General features: G+C 32.5%; 1 protein-coding gene across 1 annotated transcript; it reads left to right on the forward strand.

The window, feature by feature from the left end:
* Window positions 1–270: 270 nt before the first annotated feature.
* Window positions 271–10,185, forward strand: LOC139484094 (uncharacterized). The gene is made up of 4 exons (XM_071267821.1): window positions 271–395; window positions 6,009–7,018; window positions 7,913–8,009; window positions 8,561–10,185. Exons 2-4 carry the CDS (start codon window positions 6,011–6,013, stop codon window positions 10,183–10,185), a joined length of 2,730 nt encoding a protein of 909 aa, XP_071123922.1. The 5' UTR covers window positions 271–395; window positions 6,009–6,010.
* The last annotated feature ends 264 nt before the right edge of the window (window positions 10,186–10,449 follow it).

The raw sequence follows: 10,449 nt of genomic DNA on the forward strand, positions 1-10,449 counted from the left end.
CGTCTCAAAGTTGTATCCCAAGAAGATGTATTTATACACCTTCTACAGGAACGAAATGATAATGCCAATCAAAATCCACAAAATGAGTTTAAATTCATAGCAGATTGATATGAGTGTGAAACATTTAGAGACAACGGACATTTTATTTCTTTTGCAAAACTTATGGAAATAATATTTACTTCCCGTTACGTGATATTCAAAAATACACGCTGAATCATGTCTGTTTATATCAGGTAATCTTGTAAGTCACCTGACAAAATATCAATTTAAAGTTCTACGTCGAATAAATGTTTTCCACGTATTCATAAATGACATAAATGTATTGGACAGCCGATTACATTATCGTTATCAAACTGGGTATACGAAATCACGCTTTCGCCAAGTTAATATCGAAGGTAAGCATGGTAAGTGTTCTAATTTTGATCATTCACCATGTTAAATGGTAGTATAAATGTAAAAAAATAAGTGTAAAATAATAAATACATATATCAATATGTTTAATGTTTAAAATACAGGTAATATTGCATACCTAGTCATCCATTGCATACCATACAAAGTTTGTCATTTAACTTAGAAGTAAAATAATTTTAGAATTTAATATGATCACCTTATACTCCTAAATAGTTGAAATGTACTATTTGAGATTGAATTGACTTAACCTTTGTACACAGTTGGTTGTTATTTATAGACATGTCGCATAAAGTTTGTCAGTTTAAGAGTCGAATGCCGCATTGTTGCAAAGTGTGTCAAATTTTGCTATATACTAAACGAATAAATACACGTATTTTTTTTAAATTTTTATTAGGAACGAATAAGCAGTCCTCCATAAATTAAGGACAAATCCAACAAAAACAGGCGATCTCCAAAATAATTTATATTGTAATTTAATGGATATAGTATATCCATTAATATATAACGTTTACTAGAGCTTTCTTACATTTTGACGAAAAGTATGAACATGAGCATGTATAACATTCTCACAGTCTATGTTTTATCCTGTAAAATCTAAAAGTATAAGCATAACGCGAACAGAACGCGTATTTAATATAAGAAATTAAATAAGAAATAGTGTAGTATACACTTACGTCTTATATGTCACTTATGTTAACCATAATAAAATACTTTTGTACGGGAATTATTCGTGCTTGCTTTTTTTAAAACCATTATTATATTAATGATCTTCTTGAAGCATCGATTATAATGATACTCTTAAGGTAACGACACAATTCATTATTCATATTAATTAAAGACTGCCATCACCAAATTGTCAACATAGATCGGCACTATTTGGTAGACTAAGATAAACTATGTATGGACAAATTCATAAATAACTGGGAGACAGAAAATGTAGATTTCTTTAAAAACGTCTTTCAAAGAATTTAAAGGTCAAATGACAGCCTTCATTAAGATTACATATATCGAAATGTCAAAATTTGAAAAGAGTCAAAATAGACGATCCCTAATACAGGGTTAACATACGATTCCTTAAATTGTAAGAAAGCTCTTGGTGCAATACCCCCATTGATTCTTCCCTATTAGTCTTTGTTAAATTGGCACTTGTAAAAAAAATGTACAGTATTTACCTTATTTCAGCCAAAGAAATACTTTGCATGTATAAAGTAAAATCCTGTCGAGTGCTAAAGTGAAACTTTCACACGGCATTTCATCGCATATAAGAAAGTAACCATCACCGGAAGTAAACTGGTTACCTGCTTTCGTAACTATGTAACCTGAACTTTCCAAAATATTTTAGAAGACCATCAAATAAAAAAGTAATGATGCTTTCAAACACCCATCATACATGTTTATGACTCAGAAAAATTTAAGTGCATTGAAATGCAGGATTAATTTTCTAAAACTGTCAAATTCAAGGGAATATTTTTTATACCTTTTTTCGTATACAACCGGATGTGACGTACCATGATTTGGTGGTATTACACCTCTAGTATGTATTTGTACGGTTTAACATAATTATCATCACGTCAAAGGGGGAATGTAACTGTTTTAATCAAATAAAACAGTGGTTCTATATAAAACTATTTCCTTCAAATAAATAATGAAGTGGTGTTGTTTTTATATATATTTTTACCATTATGAAATTTTGATATTGTATATTAATAAAGAATTGGAGAAACCCAATAAAGGACGAAATATACGTCCTTGCCACGATTGACTTCAATCAAAACCTAATTATAACAGTTTGTGTATTTGATAAAAAAAAAAAAAGAAAAAAGAAAAAAAAAGCCAACAATAGACATGTTTGCTATAAACCGAAACCGAAACCGATACCGAACCAAAAATTGTAATGATGTAAACGGAAATGTTTAGAAGTTTATAAAATTGATAAACTCAAACCTTTTACTCAGCTAGTAATCGGGCTCGAAAATCGTATTGCACATATTGTGGAACTATGTACAGTTATTTCCCTTTAACGAAATTTGCTTCATGATTGATGTACATTAAAATAAATTTGTATCCAAACCTTAATTGTATAGTAATGTTAAAATACTCGTAGAGTTTTACTTCTGATATATTCATGTAAATTGTTGAATTGAAGTAATTCTTCATCCATCTTGTGTATGCAAATTTCAAACAATATAATGGAGTAAAAGGTTGAGTTAATTATACATTATAAACTTTCACCATTTACCTCACGTCTATTTTTATTTTCGGTTTCGGTCTAATTTTTGGTCTCAATCTCGGCTTATGGTGAACATGTCGAAAAGTATACCGCTGTTCGAAAGTCTTAAATCGATTGAGAGAATACAACTCCGTGTTACAAACTAAAATTGAGGGAAATACATCAACTATAAGAGGAAAACGACGAAACAACAGAAACACCGGAGTGCAACAAAAAACAAACGACAATGCAACACACAAAAAAACGAACTATAAGATAACAACTGCCAATTTCCTGACTTGGTACTGGAAATTTTAAGAAAATGGTGGGTTCAATCTGGTTTTGTAGCTGGCCAAAAATCGCGCTTTTATGGCAATGTAACATATAACACTAAAATGACAACACTACACAATAGAACATTTCGACATGCTTATATTTATCAAAGGTACCAGGCTAATAATCCAATACGCCATACGTGAGTTTCGTCTACATATAAGACTCATAAGTGACGCTCAGGCCAAACTAGTAAAGAAAGCTAAACAAAGATGTGGAGCATTAATGACCCAAAATTCCAAAAGGTTGTGTCAAATACGGCTACGTTTATCGGCCTGGGATAAGAAAATCATTAGAATTTAGAATAATTCAAACTTTTGCACACGGTGAATTTATTAAAATGACGATATTATTGATATACATATCAACATCAAAATGGTGACTAACCATGGAATACAAACGAACACGTAAAACAATCTAGGTAGCTACCACAAACATACAGCACAACAGAACCACGTATTGTCTCTCACACATCTGGATCGACACAAAAAAGGGACGTTACAGGTAAATTTCTAATAGTATAATTTAGTACGCCAGACGCGCGTTTTGTCTACACAAGACTCATCAGTGACGCTCATATCAAAATATTTATAAAGCCAAACATGAACAAAGTTGAAGAGCATTGAGGATCCAAAATTCCAAAAAGTTGTGCAAAATACGGCTAAGGAAATATATGCCCGGGATAAGAAATTCCTTAGATTTTCGAAAAATTCAAAGTTTTGTTAACAGGAAATTTATAAAAATGACCACATTATTGATATTCATGTCAACACCGAAGTGTCGACTACTGGGCTGGTGATACCCTCGGGGAATTTCTAAAAATTAGATATAGTTCAAGATAAGGTATGAATTATGATATTTGAAGTATTAAATAACAATTACAATATTATTAATATAGAATTGTGTTAGTAATTAGATACTTAATTGTATTATCTACCTGAGTCGGTATTTCTTATAAATGAAGCTGTAAAACAAATACATCGTGTACGTTTAGTTACCCCACACTTAAATCTTATAAGTGAACTGGGTAATTAATTATCTTTACTTTAACATACGAATAGAAAAATAAAATAAATAGAAATACAACTACAAACGATAAGACATTTCACAATATCCGATCCGAATAAATTAACAGTAGTATACCGCTATTCGAATCTCATAAATCGATAGAAAAAAACAAATCCGGGTTACAAACTAAAACTATGGGAAACGCATTAAATATAAAAGGAAAACAACGACACAACATTAAAATGTAACACACACAGAAACGAACTAAGCGTTAGACAAATAACAAACACAACATCATAACTAAATACACGAATTTTGGATAACATATACCGTGCCACGTCTTATAGCAATGCGAGTTCACACTAAACAAAAACAGTCACATTAGGGAATAGGTCACATTAGGTACTTAAAAGAAGCACATGTTTAGTTTTTCTTTACCTCAAGTGGTATCAGACAAAATGGTTGCTCTGGATTCTTCACTCTCGTATTAAATGATCTGTTATTCAGGGTTATTGTTGTTGCATGATTTAATTATGTGCAACATTTAAATCGAAAAACATGCAGTCAACAGCGTAATGGTAGAAGTAGAACACCCTTGCAGCACAAAGGTGTCTTCCATATTATCAACTTTAAGAAAACTACATGATTCCTGTTTTGTTAAAAATCTGAGTATGTCAATAATGAAGTCAGCCATAACCTGTCTATAGACATTAGAGTCAGGGTTTATTTTCAGAACGGCTATTTCATTTAAGTCAGTATATTAATCTGTTTAAACTTTAATAGAAAAGAAGAAAAAGTTCGAAGAAAAAAAATACATCGGTCAGCTAAAAGCTAGCGATTGGACTTGGCTGGTAAATTAAGACACTTTTTTTATATTAAAGTTGTTAGCTTTCAAATGTTTGGTTTGGGCGTTTCTGGTGAAGATAGAATCATATTCAAAACAGTGTGGTCCTGGCCATTGATTGACGACCTAAATTAATCCATTGACTGGGACAGATTAGGTGAACGTTTGTCGGTAACAATCACTGCTCGCTATGTACTTGTTAAAGACACTGAATCTGTGGGGTCATCAAAGGTTATCAACAACTAAATAAAGCAATTCGAAAAACGAATCCGGAATAATACGATGTGTTGATTTATATCAATAATATAAATCAAAACATGAAGGTTATTCCTGAATAATTCTTCGAATTATTTTATTATTTAAGGCGTTAAGAACCTTTGGTGACCCACAGTTTAAATTCTATAATAAGTAAAAAGTGAGCAATGGTCGTTACAGACAAACTTTCACCTAATCTGTCCCAGGCAATGGCAAAATTTAGGTCGTCAATCAATGGCCAGGACAACACTGTTTTGAATATGATTCTAAGTCCAGAAATGCGCTTCGGACACAGGACACAAATAAAGTTTTTGTTTCATGATAGACAATATGAGTAAAAGGAGATGGCACATATGATAAACATACTGTTCCTTGGCCGTTAGCATTTCAAAAAGGACGAAAGATACCAAAGGGATATTTAAACTTATAAGTCAAAAACAAAACTCATAAGTCGAAAAAAAAGGAACACACGACGAATAGAAAAGTATTGTCAGTAAATGCGAGTACTCAGATCTGCACTAAAAGAGGGACGAAAGATACCAAAGGGACAGTCAAACTCATAAATCTAAAACAAACCGACAACGCCATGGCTAAAAATGAAAAAGACAAACAAACAACAGCACACACGACACAATATAGAAAACTAAAGAATAAACAACACGAACCCCACCAAAAAACTAGGGGTGATCTCAGGTGCTCCGGAAAGGTTAGCAGATCCTGCTCGACATGTGGCACCCGTCGTGTTGCTTATGTGATATCAAATCCGGTAAATAGTATAATTCGGTAAGTCACATTCATGAAAGAGAAGGGGAAAGTGTCTTTTTGTTGTTAGTGTCTGTGTCTGTGTTTTCATGATATGAGCAAACTATATGGTGCTCGACTATCTGATACTAAGTATCTATATGTGGCTTCTTTCAGATTGTCATTATTATTTCTATATTCATTTAGGTATGATGGCAGAACTAGAAAGAAAGGAGAAGGACAATTTCATCATCATAGCATTACTGGTTCTGAGAAAAAGTACACATGCTTTCAATTTACTGATTGAATTAAATTTGTCCAAAAAAAATCTAACGTTCGAGGATTTTCTCAACCAATATCAACATGAGATATATCATCTATTCAACAATACAAAGACGTGCTGTCAATGTTCATCTGAATACAAATTACCTGTGCATAAGATTCTGACCAAACACCATTGTGACATTTTATTTAATCCAAAAAAGAGATTGCCGTGCCATGGCAAAGGAATACATGAAACATCTGCGCCTGACTGCTGTCGCCCAGTTAGAAAGAGTGTCACAACAACGGTTTTAGATTTGACCCTATCCAAAGTCATATTACAACATTTTTGTAAAGATGTCTTTTGGCATAGCTGCCTTACAAAAGAGGTTAAGACTTTAGGGACATTTCTTGATCAACATAAACATTTGATTTACCATTTGTGGAAACCCGATACGATATGTTGCCAGTGTAGCAATGATCCGACAAATAATTTTCAAAGAAGCAGCCAATTTTCCATAGAAGAAGATCAATGGGAAACTCTTTTCGAAGACGAACAACCCGGTTGCCTGCAACACAAAGACCATACAAAATTAGCCAGTATGATCTGTGCAGTCAAAGCGAAGCAAGATATACGAATAAGTGACATTAATGACGAACTTCAAGAAATAATTCTCAAAAAATGTTGTAATTTACGAAAATCGGTTGACATTTTAGAACGAAATATAAATAATGCTTATTCGCACGCAACAAGTGGATCAATAAGTGACGATTCTTTCAAACGATATCGTTCAGAGATTGAAGAGTGTATTAAGGACATTGATGAAGTTTGTGGTACTGACGATAAAGAATATTTGAGTATGTTATTAGACGATATTCTCGACGACGAAAGTAAACAAATAGCGCTTCAGTTAGAAATGCTGGAAATGTTCAAGAAAGAGAAATTATTTAAAACGGTATGTTTTATACACTGGACTTCCTATTAGTATTACATTTTGCGTGAGTTTGAAAATGTGCTGTAAACTTTTGAAATATGTGTTGCCGCGACATGAATACTGAATGAGTACTAACCTGCAATAAATTAACCAAGGTCAATATTCAGGTTAACTACTTCCCGGATCTTTCCCAATCGGATAGCATTGATAATTATGTTCCAATATATCAATTTTTTTGTAGATTTGACGTAGAATTCATTTGTTTTGTATGTTTAGACTGTAATTATTTATCAAACCTAAATTTAAAGTACTTTAATGTTTTTGAGTACAGTAGTAACACAATACCGGTGAATTTGACCTTTTTGGAGTTTAAACTCATTTTTCTTACAAAAGTCAACTGACAAAGAATTTACAAATTCAGATGTTATGTCCTTATTAGCTTCAAAATTCTTGATATTGTTATATGGATTCAGAGGAGCGATGACAAACTATTGCAGCATTATACGAGATCAGGTTCCAATTGGTATAACTCTGATGGATAGTTGTTTTATTTGTAATGATACCACGTCTAATTTTTTATATAAAGGTCGATTTTTACAATTATTTACCTCTACGATTCAAAGAATATAATATCTGACCAGCTAAGGAATGTACTCTACATACTAGTGTGCCTGAATGTAATTGTCTGAGATACGTACATATGTTCGTGGTTGAAATTTGCTTTGCTGAAGGACCATATGGTCATATCTATCATTTAAGGGAATTGGGTCTCAGTTAACTATAATAGTCTGATATTTACAAAACCTGCAATAAACGAACATATTGTGCAATCATTTCAAAATAAGCCACTGATTGAGTTAGCTTACGCATATTAAGGGCCAGTTTAACCACCATCTACTTTAATTCGTTTTTCAGATGAATTTCGTATTCAACAAGAGAAGCATAATGGGGAGTTCAAGTCATGAGGATAAACTGTTACCAGCCGAGGATATTCCAAGACAAGAAATTCAAGGTATGTCAAAAACAAACTGTCTCTTATATTAGATTTATTTTATTTACTCTTAAATTCATTCCACAAATAAATAGTTATTCTTACATTTACATATAATGTCAGAAGATGTAATATGATTCAAATCATATTTTTATATAGCAATCACATGTCACAGTTTATCCTTCAACGATGAACAAAACTCTATACCGTATACCCATTTATAAAAAGACACAATAAGACTTACTATTTTAAACAAAACAAAATAAATGAAAAACAGATGTATCATGCAGCAACTGAACTACAATTTCTTTCATTAGAATAGGCATACAACACATATGTTCGGTTTAAACATGTTTGAGACCGCTTAAACCTTCAATAACATAGGATAATGGTGTAACAGCAAAACATCCGATCTATACGAAGACCCAAAAAAAACTTAATCAAAGAAAATTATCAATCTTACAGAACTGTGCTTTTGAAGTTATAAAAAATGGTATTTAAATGATTAAAAATTTTACATTTTAAGTGTATATATGAATGATCATTAATTTATTTCGTTTAAACTGTTGTAGTAAATGATGAATTAAAGAAGGGTCATCAATGTGATATTTGTGTGGAGGAAAAAAAGACGGCGCCTGCAGGTGGATGGTGTTCTATTTGTGAGCAGTTCTTATGCCAAGAATGTATACTAGTCCACGCAAGAATCAAGGTATCAAGAGGTCACACAGTTATAAAAATACAAGAGTTTGAACGAATACCAACTATAAGTTTATGCTGTGAAAGACACAACAAAAAATTTGAAATGTTTTGTTTAACACATGAAAGTCCTTTCTGTGACACTTGTGATCATAAAACCTGTTCTGTTAGAACCTTAGACAGCTATGTCATTGGAATCAAAGAAACAGACAGGTTTCAAAAAGTAGAATCTTCAAATGAAGCGTTGAAAACCAGTTTGGAGAATTGTTGCACTGAAGTGCAATCTGCTATTGACTCTATTCCCTATAAGAAGGAAGTTTTTTTATCGGAAATACAGAAAAGTAGAGAGAAAATGTCCGAACTAATTAATGATATTGAGAAACAGTGTTTAGACGACATTTCAAAACATGAGATTAAAATGGAAGTTTCATACAAGCAGTTGGCTCTTTGTATGGACAAAATACAAGAAAATGAAGCAGATATCTCTGCATTAAAGTCTTATACATCTGATTTGCACACATTCATAGGACTTATTGATGTAGAGAAAACATACAAGAGATGCAATAACAGTTTTCGTGAATTTTTTACAGAAAACAATGCGACTACTATTGATCCAAAATGGACTTTTACGACAGAAACACTGAAAAATGCAGTCTTTGATATGGGAATCAAAACAATAATACATCCAGATATACAAGACGAAGTCTCCAAAGTAGACATCCTAAATGTTGAGTTAAGGAAACGTGTGGACATCGAAATCCAAATCCCAAAGGGTAGAAAAGATACCGTAATTCGTGGCTGTGCTCTTTTACACAATGGAAGAATGTGCTTTACAGACCAGGATAACAATCGTATAGTTTTTCACAACACAAAAGGTGGGTTTCTTTTTGAACGAAAACTCGATAGTTCACCAATAGATGTTCTATCTATCAGTAAATCGAAAATTGCAATTTCTATTTCGGAGCAAAGATCGATTGTACTTATGGACGTGGAAGGCAAAATACTTAAAGTACATAAATTCAAAAGTAATCACGGTCACTTTGGAGGCATGGCATTCTACAATGAAGAAATAATTGTCCGTGTTGAAGGCTTTGGTTATTATATTATCAATACCAATGGCGAAATACAATCAAAAATTGAAAAAAGTCATTCATACGTACCATATATTGCGCGTTCGAATGATCGGATTTACTTTCCAAAATGGGATGTTGACAAAGTATTTTGCTGCTCATCAACTGGAGAAGAGATCTGGACAATTGCAGTTGAACGTCTTCTGAAACCTCCTAATGGAATAGCAGCCGATGAGGGTGGAAATATTTTTGTCACGGGCTCATATTCAAATAATGTTGTGTTTATAACATCTGATGGGAAAACTTTAAAAGAAGTAATCGGAGGAAGCGATTTACAAAACCCTACTGCTATATCATATGATATAAAAACAAAACGTTTGTTAGTTAGTTGCTCGTCTGGAAAAGCTTTTGTATATTCCGTTAAAATGTAACGCGAAACAATACAACAAAATTCAAATGGTTGATTGTTGATTTAAACACTCATTGACAAATGTATCATGTCTATTAGGGATGGGAACAAATTGAATAACACGTAAAAAGGTGGAGTGTATAAGATCGATGAATAAGGATAAATAGATACGGAAGCTTTATCTTACAAAACACCACATTCGACCATTCGACAAGTTTGTTTGGTTACCATTGATTGATCTTAATTCTTATCATAAGAATTCAATATTTTAGTAAAACTACCGAAC

This window comes from Mytilus edulis, chromosome 8 (genome assembly GCF_963676685.1).
Source record: "Mytilus edulis chromosome 8, xbMytEdul2.2, whole genome shotgun sequence".
Lineage (NCBI taxonomy): Eukaryota > Metazoa > Mollusca > Bivalvia > Mytilida > Mytilidae > Mytilus > Mytilus edulis.

Excerpts from the sequence above, each read along its gene's own strand:
- LOC139484094 (XM_071267821.1), top strand. The coding sequence starts at position 6,011 with ATGATGGCAGAACTAGAAAGAAAGGAGAAGGACAATTTCATCATCATA. Across the intron at positions 7,019-7,912 it reads AAGAGAAATTATTTAAAACG|ATGAATTTCGTATTCAACAA; the intron begins GTATGTTTTATA and ends TTCGTTTTTCAG. Across the intron at positions 8,010-8,560 it reads TCCAAGACAAGAAATTCAAG|TAAATGATGAATTAAAGAAG; the intron begins GTATGTCAAAAA and ends AAACTGTTGTAG.